The sequence below is a fragment of the Petaurus breviceps genome, unplaced genomic scaffold (assembly GCF_028583685.1).
Source record: "Petaurus breviceps papuanus isolate PSGF00001 unplaced genomic scaffold, PetGlider_PUasm1.0 38, whole genome shotgun sequence".
Taxonomy (NCBI): Eukaryota; Metazoa; Chordata; class Mammalia; order Diprotodontia; family Petauridae; genus Petaurus; species Petaurus breviceps.
In genome coordinates, this window is record NW_027186304.1 from 75,003,061 (window position 1) to 75,018,478 (window position 15,418).

At 36.0% G+C, this 15,418-nt stretch overlaps 1 protein-coding gene across 1 annotated transcript in view; it reads right to left on the reverse strand.

The window, feature by feature from the left end:
• Positions 1-15,418, reverse strand: part of CYP7B1 (cytochrome P450 family 7 subfamily B member 1) — a 303,001-nt gene that overhangs the window by 74,780 nt on the left and 212,803 nt on the right. The window contains exon 2 of the mRNA XM_069100023.1: positions 11,494-11,630. Coding sequence (XP_068956124.1) covers positions 11,494-11,630 — 137 coding nt within the window. The remainder of the gene's footprint in view (positions 1-11,493; positions 11,631-15,418) is intronic.

The following is a 15,418-nucleotide window of genomic DNA, read 5'->3' on the forward strand; positions in this document are numbered from 1 at the left end:
GGAGACTATCACATTTATATAATCATCCTCTTATTAGGAAGATTTCACTGAACTGTTGACAATGATGTACAGTACTGCTTCGCTGGTGTGACGTTTAGGGAAAACGATTCTGCTGCACCACCACACAAAACCAATTAGAGAACTATTTTCTACGACAGGTCAGAAATTTACATTGTTTCTCATGGAAAGATGTGCCTTTTAATTTCTTTATTAAGATGACATCCGTGTCCCTTGTGACTTTTTTGGATGACAATCATTTGCTCATCACATGAAAAAGTACAACTGGAGAAATCATGGGGACAAGGACAGAAACTCTGCTCATCATTTCAAATTTTCCAAATGAACTACTTTGCAAATTGATCACTAGGACAACATATATTAATATAAAATTTTGACAGCACCTGTATTCATAAATGGTATTAAGAGAGTAGGGAAGTAGTACACATACAATCATGAAAGTACTGTCAGCTACATGCAAAACACTATTCCCATCACATCACTAAGATAGCACAAAATTCAGCATGAGTCTCAGTATTTGAGATTATGACACTAAAAACCAAGTGAGACTTTTTGTTATTGCTTTTTTTCAAGGTAAACAAAAGAAGGCTAACATTCATGATTTTCTCTTTATTTCATTAAGAATGTGTCAATACAATGCTGTAACAACTGGATGAAAAGAAAAAATCATTTATTCAGTTGCTTTATCTACTTGATGACAAACAAAAATTTTGGTCATTAAAAAAACAGTTGACTAGTATTGTCATTGTGTAAGCAGAAGCTCAGTTAACATAGAATATGGCCGACTCATGCATTGCAACCATCTATATATTAACTTGAGGTAATCAAATGCTTCTGGATTTTGCTTTACTTTTGTTTGTCAACAATTTGATGACCTGTGTTGTTAGATTTTCCTAGCTATAGAAAATTTCTTTTACATTCACAGTCAGAATAATCTTGACTCAGTGTACTACCAGGCACCATTAAGAAACCCTATTGAAACATAGAAGTCACCTGATAGTCTTCCAGAAAGGATTTGGGAACTGCCACTTCCTCTTCTCATATGCAAGGGCAGGCATAGAGCCTTATGTCTTCCTAAAATGCTTAGAAAACTGCATGGTCTACATTAAAAGAGAAATGGGATGGGGATGCCAAAGCTAGTAATGCCTTTTAAGATTCTTGTTACTTCATAATAATCCATATTCTTTTTTAAACAAAATATCCCACTGGGTGTGGTAGTAAGCACCTGTAATTTCTGCTACAGGGAAGCTAACACTGGTGTATTTCTCAAATTCATAAATTCTGAACTGCAGTGGGTTTAACTGATCAGATGTCTGCACTGTCTTTAATCAATATAGTAAGCAATTGGTATGAAGGCAAGTGGCCACCTGGATGCCTAAGGAGCAGCAAAGTAGCTTCTGGTAGAGATAGAACATGTCCAGAATCCTATCCCAATCTTTAGTGTGATCAGCCTTTTGAAAAACACACCTTGACAGAGTTTTATTTTAAACAATTGTCCCTCTTCTTAGAACTAAGAGAAGGCAGCTTCTTTCTTGCTCCTAGAAGCCAAAAGAAAGCTTTTTTCAGGTACTCTGTGAAACACACTAACAACAAATCATTTAACCTTCCCAGTCCACCCTATTTGTGCCTCTGAGCTCACTGAGGTTTTTGAACTTCCACATATATCTCTTCATATTCTTCCTTATAGTGATGAAGTTTGGGACTGGGAATCATCACTCTCTGGGAATGGTTTCCTTAGGAAGGGCCTAATTAGGGACAGTTTGCTTTGCATCCTCTAGGCCCCATATAGATTTGTTAACTGTATTTCAAATAATGCATACTCAAACCTATCCTTGGATACATCATATCTGTACATCAACCACTCTAACTAGTAATAGATAGCCAAGATCTGGTGAGTATACGTGTAAGGTAGTGACCTTGCCATATATGTTGTGAGTACTCACCAACACTTTTAGCCTGGGCATGATCTTTAAAATAATAACAATAATAAAGACTGTTTCTTTCTGTATATCTGAGGAGTAGTCATTCTAGCCAAAATTCCAGTTTGAGGAGCAGAAATGAGAACAATAAACATTATTGATTCAGTTTTCATTATCAGTACAAGCAAAACAATTCCAATATGAAATGTTGAGAAACTTCTGTTTTTTGACACTGTTATTATTTGGATCAAGGATATTTTCTTTTCAGTCTGATTCCAATGTAGATTACTCGAAGGTCTTAAGGTTAAAAGTTGGTCAAATTGATTTCTTGAAAAATTTATGGGCATTTTCCAATAAGAAAAAAATTCATTGAGAGGAGTTTTCTGGAATATGATTCCTAATTAATCACTGAGTGCCAAGTCAGTCAGCCAATAAGTATTTGTTTAGTCTTTACTATTGCTAGGAACTGTGCCAAGTGCGAGAAACACAAATACAAGTAGAAAAAAAGAGAATGGCTCTGCCCTCAAGGAATTTACATTCCAATGGGGAGAAGAAAACACATAAAGAAAACTGAAAAGAGAGGGAGAGAATGAAGTGAGAACAAAGATGCATGAGAACATGGTAGAGAAATTCCACAGCGTAGGCTGGACTGCCTGGATGACCTGGGCCCTCTCCTTACATGGAGGTTCTAGGAAAAGACATCCAGTGAAGGAGAGGCCACCGGGGTGGAAGGTGCTACCAATGTATGAATTCCAGGATGAAGAAATTTCTGGAATATGGTAAAGAATATGTGGAGTGCAGCTTGCAGAGGAATGAGTCATTTTCTTGGGCTTTAACCCAAAAGCCAAGTGACAGGTACAGATTTCTATTGCTCTTCATCCTTGTCCTGGCATATGTTTCATGCATTATTTTCTTCTTAGTTTGAGTAGAGTATAAGATATCAAACAGCATCAATGTGGTGGCATATACTTGTAATTCTGGTTTCACAGAAAGCCAGAGATTGAGGATCTCTTGAGTTGTGGGGTTCTAAGCATTGATAAGAAATGTCCAATGAGTACCTTAGCCAAACTTAGCATTAATATGGTGAGCCCCCAAGAGGGGAAGATTACAAAGTTGTCTAAGGAGGAGCAAACAAACCCTTGTTGGAAACAGAATGAGTCAAATCTCCTGTGTAGATGAGTAGTGGAACTGGGTCTATGAGTAGCTCCTATATGTATAGCCCGGGCAAGATGGGGATATGAATCTTAAAAAAATTCAAAAAGTATTTTTTTCAGTTTTAGCAATATTAGTCTAATAGTATGTGAGTATGTAGAGATGATATAAATCAACTAAATGCCCCCTCCCAACATCTTTCCTATATTGGACTGAAAAAAGAAAAAGGGGGGGGGAGTGGAGCCAAGATGGTGGAACAGAAGTAGGAACTTTTCTAAGCTCCTTCATGAATCCTGTCACTAAACTTTTAAAGTGAATCTGAATGGATTTGGGAGTTTCAGAATCCACTGGGAGACAGAGCATGGCAGAATCCTGCACAGGAAAGTACCCACGTGGGTCTGCGCAGGGGGAGCACAGAACATTTGGGGGATGCAGCAGCTCACATGAGAGAGCAGACTACAGCAGAGACAGAAGGAGCCCCATCCAGTGGACTCACCCACCCCAAGGGCGATTCGCAGCCATCTCACCAGCATCTCACCAAGGGTTGGGAGGATTCACTGGAGCCAGGTAAGAGAGGGCTTCGGGTCCCCAGCAGAAACAGCAGCCTCTTCTGGGGCTATCAGCCCCCAGCCTGGAAGTTTTGAAACTGTTTGCCTGACTTTTCAGAGCCTAGGATGACAAAGTGAACTCTGGCTGCTCTGATTCCCCATCCCTGACCTAGAAAACCCACCCAGAGTGAAATCCTGAGACAGTGGAAATAGCCTCGGGCTTGGGAGTCATTGAGAGGGGGTGTAACTGAGGCAGCAAGAAGTCTGAAAAGAAGAGGGGTAGGGGTGCCAACAAGCCCTACCTCACCTGACCAGCAAAAGCCTGCCTGAGCAGTAGCCCAGGGGCATAGAGGCAGAAATCTGGAGTGGCCAGACCACCCCTTCTCCACAGAGTACTCTGTGAGCATCAGCATAACTTAATAGAAACACTGAGAGGCCTTGCCTAGGCCTCAACCTACACACCCAGAGGTTACAGCACACAAAGCCAAAAACCAGGCACCTAGCTCCCAGTCTGAGAAATTAGGAAATAGGACGTTACAATGGGAAGGAAGGAAGCTGAGGAGAAGGTAAAGACAAGTAAATCGATGAGAGCTTATTACAGCGAGCAAAAACAACCAAATAGAGAGGACAACATGGACTCTATACTCACACCTGAGACCACAGAAGGAAATATGAACTGCTCTCAAGTCCAAAAAGCCCTCTTGGAGGAGCTCAAGAAATATTTTAAAGGCCTTATTAGGCAGGCAGAAGACAAATTTAAATCTACCGTGACCAAACTGGAAAAAAGTTTCACTGAAGAAAACAAATCCTTAAGAAGTAAAATTAGTGAAGTAATTGGAGAAAATGCCTCCCTAAAAAAGGACCTTCAAAAACTAACCGAAGAGAATAATTCACTAAAACATAGAATCAGTCAAATTGAAGCTCAGGTCTTTATGATGCTCCAAGAGTCAATCAAACAAAACATGAAGATTGAAAAATTGGAAGAAAGTGTTAAATATCTCACTGGAAAAACAACTGACCTAGAGAACAGATCCAGGAGAGAGAATTATTGGTCTCCCAGAAAGCCATGATGAAAAAAGCTCCAGTGTCAGGATGACCTGGAGATCGAATCCCGGGCTCAGACACTTAGCACCCACCCAGAAATAACTGGCCATGTAACCTTGAGCAAGTTACCCCGATTGCTTAAAAAAAAATCTATGGTGTCCTATTGGCAATAGGAGGGTAAGGGAAGGATAAAAAGGGGGGATCAGAGAGGAGAGAAATAGTAGTAAGGGGAGAGGGTAGGTAAAGAAAGGGGGGTCAGAGGAGGGAACACTGAGGGAGGTGGTGGTCAAAAGGAAAACCCTCAAGGAGGGGAAGGGAGAAGGAAGAAACAAAACCATAAGCAAGGAGGGAATAGGATGGAGGGGAAGGGACAGATAGTCATCATTACTGTGAATGTGAATGGGATGAACTCTCCCATAAAACAGAGGCAGATAGCAGAATGGATTAAAAACCATAATGCTACAATATGCTGTCTACAAGAAACACATTTGAAACAAAGGGATACCAACAGGGTAAAGGTAAAAGGCTGGAGTAGACTATATCATGCCTCAGCTAAAGTAAAAAAAAAAAATCAGGGGTAGCAATCCTTATCTCAGATAAAACAAAAGCAAAAATAGATCTAATTAAAAGAGATAAGGAAGGAAACTATATCCTGCTAAAAGGCATCATTGAGAATGAAGCAATATCATTACTTAACATATATGCACCATGTGGTATAGTATCCATATTCCTAGAGAAGAAGTTAAAGGAATTAGAGGAAGAAATAGATAGCAAAACTATAGTAGTGGGGGACCTTAATTGCCCCCTTTCTGAACTTGATAAATCTAAGCTCAAAATAAACAAGAAAGAAGTTAAGGAGGCAAATAGAATTTTAGAGAGGCTAGATATGATAGATCTCTGGAGAAAACTGAATGGGGATAAAAAGGAACATTCTTTCTTCTCAGTGCTTCATGGCATACACTCAAAAATAAAACATGTTCTAAGGGCATAAAATCTCACAATTCTGTGGAGAAAGGGAGAAATATTAAATGCATCCTTCTCAGATCATGATGCAATAAAAATTATAAGCAATAAAGGGCCATGGAAAGATAGACTAAAAACTAATTGGAAACCAAACAATTTAATCCTAAAGAATGAGTGGGTCAAACAAGAAATTATAGAAACAATCAGTAATTTCATTCAAGAGAATGATAATAATGAGACAACATACCAAAATCTCTGGGATGCATTAAAGGCAATTCTTAGGGGAAGTTTTATCTCCCTGAGTGCATACATGATTAAATTAGAGAAAAAGGAGGTCAATGAATTGGGTATGCAATTGAAAAACCTAGAAAAAGAACAAATTCAAAATCCCCAATTAAATACTAAGTTAGAAATATTGAAAACCAAAGGAGAAATTTATAAAATTGAAATTAAGAAAGTTATTGAAGTAATAAATAAAACGAAGAGCTGGTTTTATGAAAAAAAAAAACAATAAATTTGAAAGACCCTTAGTCAATATGATAAAAAAAAGAAAGAAAACCAAATTATGAGTATTAAAAATGAAACGGGTGAATCTACCTCCAATGAAGAGGAAATCAAGACAATAATTAGGAATTATTTTTCCCAATTGTATGCACAGGAATTTGACTATCTTAGGGAGATGGATGAATATTTATAAAAATACAAGTTGCCCAGATTAACTGAAGAGGAAGTAAATTACTTAAATAATCCCATCTCAGAAAAAGAAATTGAACAAGCCATCAGTCACCTCCCTAGGAAAAAATCTCTAGGGCCAGATGGATTTACTAGTAAATTCTATCAAACATTTAAAGAACAATTGATTCCAATTCCCTACAAACTATTTGGGAAAATTAGTGAAGAAGGAGTCCTACCAAGTTCTTTTTATGGCACAAATATGGTACTGATACATAAATCAGGAAGAGATAGAACAGAGAAAGAAAATTATAGACCAATCTCCCTCATGAATATAGATGCAAAAATTTTAAATAAAATGTTAGCAAAAAGGCAACAGCAACTTATCTCTAGAATAATACACTTTGATCAAGTAGGATTTATTCCAGGAATGCAAGGATGGTTTAATATTAGGAAAACCATCAGTATAATTGATCATATCAACAATAAAACTAACAGAAACCACATGATTATCTCAATAGATGCAGAAAAGGCTTTTGACAAAGTACAACATCCATTCCTATTAAAAACACTTGGCCCTGCTTACTTCACATCACATCAGCTCATGTGTAGATTATTCCATGGTTCTCTGTATTTATCACACACATCATTTCTTACAGCACAGTAGTATTCTATTATATTCATATACCATATTTGTTTAGCCATCCCTGAACTGCTAGGCATCTAACTCTGTTTCCAGTTCTTACCAATCACAAAAAAAATATTGTTAAAATATTTTTGACTATATGGGAAGTTTCTTCTTATTGATTGTTTCATTAGCCAAGCAAAAGAATGGACATTCTAGTCACTTTATTTGTATAATTCCAAACTACTTTTCAAATTGACTGTTACCATTTTTTGGTTATCTTTGCCAATTGTAACCCCAAGTTTATCTTGATTTGTATTTCTCTTATTATTAATGATTTGGAGAATTTGTTTTCATGTGGTTGTGAATATTTTGTAGGGTTTTTTTGAGAACTGTTTGCTCATCTTCTTTGATCATATACCTACTAGGGATTGGCTACTGATGTTCCATATATTTATTAATTATTTTTATATATTGAATACCAGAGAAAATTTGATAAAAAATCTGTTTTCCTATTTGACCACTTCACTTCTTATTTTAGATGCTTTGATTCTGTCTATGCAGAAGCTTTTCAAGTTTCAAGCAATGAGAATTATGCATTTTTACATTTTGTTTATGCCTCTATCTTTTTTGGGGGGATAAGAATAAATTGCCTATCTATATCCTTGAATAGCATATTATCTCTTTTCTTTTTTATATGCTTTAATATTTAGTTTGCATATTCATTTAGAATGTATTATGGGATATTCTGTAAGATGTTAGTCTGAGTCTAATTTCTGCTATACTGTATTCCAGTCTTCCCAACAGTTTTTTTAAATCAAATTGGGCATTTTCCCCTGGAAAATTTGTTATCTACTTTATCAGACACTGGGCTATTGTTGTTTTTGAATATCCCTTTTCTAGTCTGTTTCACTGATTTACCTGCTCTACAATCAATACCAGAAGGTTTCAATGACTGCTGCTTTTTATTACTTGGCATCTGGAAGTACTATTCCCTCTTTGTCCCTTTCTGTTGTTCAGTCACATCATGACCCCAATTGGGATTACTTTGGTAAAGATATTATAGTGCTCTGCCATTTCTTTTTCCAGCTCATTTTACAAATAAGGAAACTAGACAAATAGGGTTGAGACCTATTGTAACGTTAAGGGAATTTGAAGATCTTCCCTGGCCCTTAATAGGCCCATGTGACCTGGTTTGTGCTCTGGCCCACTCCACAGCTGAGTCACATGGAGCTCATTGTGGGAGGAGTTTAACTAACAGAGCATGAGCACAGAACAGGAAAGGGGGAGCAGGAGGAGAGAGTGAGGTGGAGCTAAGAGAGAGAGGAGGCAGAGAGAGGCAGAACAGCTAGCTGGGGTGAGAGGGGGCATTTCGCTTAAGGGAGCTTGTTTGTCAAGAGGCCTGACAGAGGGGAGGCTTGGGGATAGCAGTGCTCCCTGTATTGGTAATGTGTATCAACTTCTTTATTACCATGGTGGATTTGGCATTCTGTTACATGAATAAATCTCTTGGTTTTGTCTTCAAAGAAGCAAGTCTGCTATGTCTTGTGAATCAAACCTGGAAACACACCTGCATATTCATAGCAGCTTCTGTGGTTATCATGTTAGTGATATACTTGTCTAAAGCCACACAGCCAGTAAATGTCTGGGACTGGATTTAGAGTGAAGAAGATGAGTCTTCCTGATTCCAGACCCATCACTCTTCCCACTGTGCAATCTAGCTACCCTGTTTGTCCTTACTTTTTTTCATAATTTCTCTTCATTTTCTACATCTTTTGTTTTTCCAAATGGATTATATTATTTCATCAAGTCCTGTAAATTATCCCGTTGGTAATTTGATGAAGTATAGCATCAAAAATATAAATTAATTCTGGAAATACTGTCATTTTTATTATATTGGCATGGTCTAGCATTGAGCATTGAATTTTCCTCCAACTATTTTAATTATTCTTTATTTCCTTAAGGAGCACATTGTACTTGAACCTATGAGGCTTTTTGTATGCTTTGGGAGATCAATCCCCACATATTTTTATTAATTTTTTAGTTATTTGGAATGGGATTTCCTTGCTATTATTGCTTCTTTTGTTGTTATTATATAGAAATCTTGTTGATTTTTGAAAATATATTTTGTAGCTTTCCCGTAACTTTGCTTAAGCTACTAATTGTCTCAATTAGTAAGCCTGCTGATTCCCTAGGAGTTTCTAAGTAAGCCATAATATTGTCAGCAAGCAGGGATAGTTTTATATCTTCCTTATTTATCTTTATTCTTTAATTCCTTTCTTTGACTTACTACTGTTGCTAGCATTTCCAGAACTATGTTAAATAATAGTAGGTAGAATGAACATTCTTTTTTCACTCCTGTATATACTGGAAAAAGTTCTAGGGTAATTGCAATATTTATGAAGTTTAATTTTTTTTAATTTTAGATGTTTGCTTTCTTTGATATTAAAAAAGGTCCTTTTATGTCTAAACTTCATAAGGATTTTAGCATAAAAGAGTATTACATTTTGTCAAAGGATTTTTCTGCATCTACAGAAATGATCATGTGATTTCAGATGTTTTGGTTTTTAATATGATTAATTATGTTTATTATTTTCCTCATGTTGAACTATCTTTGAATCCCTGGTATAAATCCCATATGATCCTAATGAGTGATTTCTATAATAAATCATGATAGTCTGCTTGCTAAGATTTTGTTAAAATTTTGGAATTGATAATCATTAATGATATTGGCCTTCAGTTTTGTTTTGTGTTTCTTTGGCCTACAGTTTTTGTTCTGTGTTTTATATTTTCCTGGTTTAGGTATTGATGCTATATTTGTCTCATAAGAGATTCTGGTAGGGTAGTTCCTTCTTAATATTTGAGAATAATTTATGAAGTATGGGCACTAAACTTTGAAAGTCTGATAGAATTCTCATCAGGACCTAAAGATTTTTCTTTGGTAGCTCCTTTATAGCTGAATCTATTTCCTTTTCTGAGATGTGGGTTATTTAAGATCTCTATGTGGTCTTATTTTGTATTTTTGAAGGTATTCCTCTATTTCTTCTGTGGTCTCAGTTTTATTAGAATATAACTACACAAAATATGTTCTGATTGTTCTTCTGAGGGACAAATTTTCCTTAGCTTACTTCCATGCATCCTGTCTTTGAGATCAGTATGCTTTGCCTACAAAGTGAGCATATTTTCTTTTACCATTTTTTCTTCTCTTCTTCTAGATAACCCTTTTTTGTGTATATGCATTACTATTATTCTGTCTTTTATTTCATTGCATATTCCAATTTTTTCTATTGTTTATTATTTTGGCTGTTGCAGGACATAAATTCTACTCTCATAATTCTCATTTCTCTTTTGAACCACTCAAAAACAATGCATTATGGTTCCCCATTCTTCTCAAATTCCATGGAATACTCTGTCTAATCAAGCACTGTATCCTTTGGCTTTGTTTTACAGTATTTATTCATAGATGCCAGGACTCACTCGTACTGGAGATCATATTTCCTTCTGTTACTGTTTTTCTTCTTTTCCTCTTGATTTATGTTTATATTCAAGGTCTTTGTGCTTTCTTCTCAAAATCCTTGGTAATTTCAGTCTCCCCCTTACCCACCTTAATTTTCCTATTACTCTCTTTCTGACTCCTTCCCCGCATTGTGATTTCTTTAGGTGTTAAGACTCAAAGCCTCTCAGTCTTCTCCCATCCTGGGCAATTTATGGTTACTAGACTAGGTCTTTTCCCCAGCTGGCATTCTGAGTGGTCAGAATTAGACCTAACTGGATTCCATTATTTTTCCTTCAAGCTTAATGGCATTCTATATGCTTCGCCTACCCCTATCCAACACACACAGTGTTCTGCCCCATTCCCTCTCTTCTTTAATTCTTTGGCCTGATGCTAGAAATTTGTCATGCTGCAACACTGATGCTCAAGGATTTTGGCCCTTGGCAGACATTTGATCCTGACAGGTTGTGTTCACATGGTTATCTGTCACACCCAGGGTAAATTTCCACAGCCTGGCATGGGGGTTCTCCACAGTACTAGAAAGAGGGAAGGGAAACTAGAATATTGATATGGGTTTTGTTGGAAGTCTATGTCATGTCCTTCTAGTGAAGTCTTGTTATAGGTAGTATGGAGAATAAGGGAGGGGTACTGAGTGAGTTCAGGGTCAGTGAACATCAGCTCACTGGATTTGTTCTTTTTTTTACCTTCTTTTGAATTCTTTGTGTCTTAAACCATGGAGACAGCTTAAGTTGCTTTATCTTGGGTGCATAATTTCTTTTTTGAAGGTTTGCAAGTTCATGGGTATCAGAAAAAATATTTAATCTTCAACGTTATTGCTCATGTGACTTGGATGTCTTATTATTTCTCATACAGTCATTCATTACAGTCATATACAACTTTTTTTTTTAGCAATTCTCTAATTAATACAATAGTTTGTTTTTAACAGGAGCTCTGTATGTGAAACCATGGTAGTAACAACATCTTTAAAGTAATTTGAAATAATTAAAAAACTGATAAAATAAGATGAGTATAGAAGGTATTAATGAAAAGAATTCTTACCATTCATTTGCAAGGTAAATATATTTCCATATTTTTTCTGATAACCGTGGATGGTTTTGAAAGGGTTTTTTAGCATTTGAAAGCTCACTCCAAAATAAGGAATCAAGCCATTTATCAATGGAGGTTCCCCAGGTCTCCTATGTAAACAATAAGAAAACAAAGGACATCAAATTAATCACATGTCAACCTATGTGGCAGGGATGTCTAGAAACTGACAGATGAGCTGGACAATTTCTTGGCTCCTTACAATTATACAATTCAACAATATCCACTACCCTCTTCATACCACCATGATAGGTCATCAATCAAACAATATCATTGCAGTTAAATGATTTGAACATGACTCCCCTCCTTGAGACTTAGAACCTGTTGTTATAGGAATGAAAATTTAAGATCTTCCCTGCCCCTAGGCCCTTTGATAGGCTTAAGTGCACCTGGAGCCTATGGCAGGAGGCTTGTTTTTCAGGAGATACTTTGTGATTGGGCAGTGGGTCAATAGGGTTGTTACATTCTCTGAGCTAGGAGAAGGCTATATAATCCCTGATATGAGGCTTTGCTTTGGGGCCCACTTTGAGAAGTGTTGTGTGATTTGACCAGATGAGACTCTGGGCAGCTGTTGAGAGGCCCCTGGCTTTGAAAAACAGACGTTGATGCTTCCCTCTCTGGTAACTGTGACTAGGTATGTATGTATGTAATGGTCAGACAGTTGGAGGCCTGTCTAATTGAAATGATTCTCTGTCTTCTTGTAACTTCTGTCTGTATACTCTGAAGTTTCGGGTGCTGACTTTTTCCCCTGAACTACATAAACGATATATTTGGTTGATTAAAGCAAGATTGTTAACCCATTTTGAGTTGCTTTCCTTTAGAAAAGCAGATCTAAGAACCTGTGTTGGCAGCCACCATGGGAATGCTGGGGTGCTTGCTGCTACACCTGTATAACCTCAGACAACTCATTTAATTTCTCTGAACTTTGATTTTATTATTTATGAGAGGTGTTTAGATTAAATGACATCAAAGTATGCTTCTAGATCTAAATATATGCTTCTGCATTTATATATTTAAACATCTAAAGTGAATACTTTGAGTTTAGAAAACTCACTATCTCTAATTTTAAGATTATATTATGTCCTAGGTGGCATGGTGGATAGAATGCTGGTCCTGGAGTCAGGAAGACCTGAGTCTTCAGACACTTAAAATTAACTTAATTCTTCAAATAACTTTACTGGGCAAGTTGCTTAACCTATGTCTCAGTTTCCTCAACTGTAAAATAGAGATGACAGCACCTGCCTTAAAGGGCTGTTTTGAGGATTAAATGAGATAATATTTGAAAAGCACTTGACACAGTGCCTAGCATTGTGCTTAATGAATGCTTATTTCCTTCATTTTCCCTTGCCTTTCCTCCTCCCATCCTTCTTTCTCTCCTTTCTTCCCTTCCCTTCTTCTATACTTCTTTTCTTTTCTTCCTTCCTTCTAGTCTTTTCCTTCATTCCACCCATCTTTCCCTTTCTTTTTTCCTTTTCTCCCTCTCTTCCCAGTAATTCCAAAAAATTCCCAATTCATTAAAAAACTCACTTATTAGAAATTATATAAAATAAGTATCTAGAAAAAACACTCTGCTTTTAAAACTAGTTTATAGTTTTACTAGTAAAGATATTGCCTATGTCTAATAACACTGATGTTATAAGTAAGCCTCACCTAACCAGTATTTTGTTGGTGTAATATAATTATTTAAAATATGACTCCTGACAACCTTTCAAACCTGTTACCTAACTGCTTTTTATGACCCAAACAAACAGAATTTAAACTGGCTGTCTCAGTTTATTAAAACATGTTTGTTGTTCTAACATTATGTAGACCAAGACCAGTGACTGATTGACCTGATTTTTATTTTCTTGACCAGTTGTTATGATATTATTAATTTGGTCCAATAACGTTACTTACATATATGGAACCTAGAGGATGCATTTAACTATCCATAATGTGTATAATAATTTGTTTCATAGTGAAAGGTAAATGTCAATTTCACTCATATTTTAAAGATTGACTTTGGGGATCATAAACAATGGGACTAAGTACCATTGTTTATTAACCAGCCTAGTATCCTTCCAAATGTAAATAGAAGTTAATTATGATAAAAAAAAGTAACTTATACTTTAGGATTTGATGTTAAAGTCACTATGAACGTCATTTAATCTAATAACTCCTTCATTTTGCATATGAGCAGAAGGGAAATGACTTTTCTACTGTCATGTTCATAGTAAGTAGCCAAAAAAACAGTGATTTGAACTCATACCCTCTTCATTTGAAAACCAATGTTCTTTCTCTCCTTTCTTTTTCTCTATGCCTTGTCTGCACTACACTGGAAGATGGCAATAGAAAATTATGACAAGGGTCTTGAGTCCAAGCTATTTAACATATACAACTTTTGAAAGAATTGGCTAATCAAAGAAAGTATGATGTAGAAAAGGCCTTTAAGGAAATTGAACATGTTTCCCATACTACATATGAGAAGACTGATTGCTTAGGACTATTAAGGGCTTGCCCAAGGTCACTCAGGCAGTGATAGAGCCAAAACTGAACCCACATCTAACTCTCTTCAGTTCAGTAGTTTATTCTACCACATTATACTTCCTTTACTGTCACTTCAATCAGTCTACTTGTAAATAACATCAAAAGGACTGTCTTAATAAATTGACTGAGCAGTTCAGTGGGAATGGTCAAAGTTACTCTGCGGAGATAAAGCCACAGATATCTTGCAGTGCTTCCATTCTCTGATGCCTAATGTTTTGCCTATCAAAAGAAATCAGCCTGTTAACAAAGTGTAATTGACTAGATCAGAGAAGGAAAGAAAAAAAAATACTTGTCATGGGTTTAAAGGATGTTAAAGCAGGGCTGCTTATGCCACTAAAAATAAGAACAATTCAACATGCAAAATACCTGCTGTTTTCACTAATACATGTCTTCACAGATGTTTTACAAAAAGTTTTCTCTAACCATAAAAATATGTTTAGTATAAAAGAAAAGTATTGATAGAGCTATATTTTAAATTTGACTAAGAAGTCCACAAATCTACATTTTCACATATGAAACATTATGTAAAAGATTCAAAGATAATAAAAATGTTTCTTCCCTTCAACCTCCTGCCCCACTATTCAAAGCCTCAAGTTACAATTTCTTCTTAGTACTGTCATTTGGCTGACTAAATCCGATTTAAATACACAAACAGAAAGCAAGTCTGGTCTGGAATGGAATAGAACAAATATTCATGAAGAACTCTGATGCTCTAGCCCATCTGTGAAGGTGACTTATACTACATGCAGAACAACCCATTTTGATTAATCACAAGATATTTACTAGCTCAGATCTAATCAAAGATCAAGGGATCACAAGCTTTACTACTATCATACACAGCATGGAAATTTATGTAGCTAGATTAACCCCATCAGAGACTGGTGCTATGTCCCATCATAGTAAAATACAAATTAAAAAAAAAAATAACTATCAGGTTGTTATCCAGCCTTCTCTTTAAAAAAAAAAAGAATCATATAATGTGTTGGCATGATTAAAATGCAGGAACAAAGTGTCACTTTACTGTCTTTTACAAAAATTTAATATATTTTCTGCTTTAATTGGAAACATCATTTTGTGATTTAAATTGCACCTTCACTATTCTTCAGAATTTTTTTACAGTTGTTAACAATGTCATACTAAAAATGACAGCTTAGATTTATACTGTACTAAGAGAAGTTTAAGTATTTTAACCAAAGCAGTCAAGATTGCTAGTAAATGACAGAGCTAGGACTCAAGTCCAAGACTCTGAACTTCAAGTTTTTTTCAACTATACTACATATTTCCCCGAAAGGAAAAGAAAAACAAGAAAGGAAATATTTAGAAATATAAATTGATTAATTGTGTCCTTTCCTTT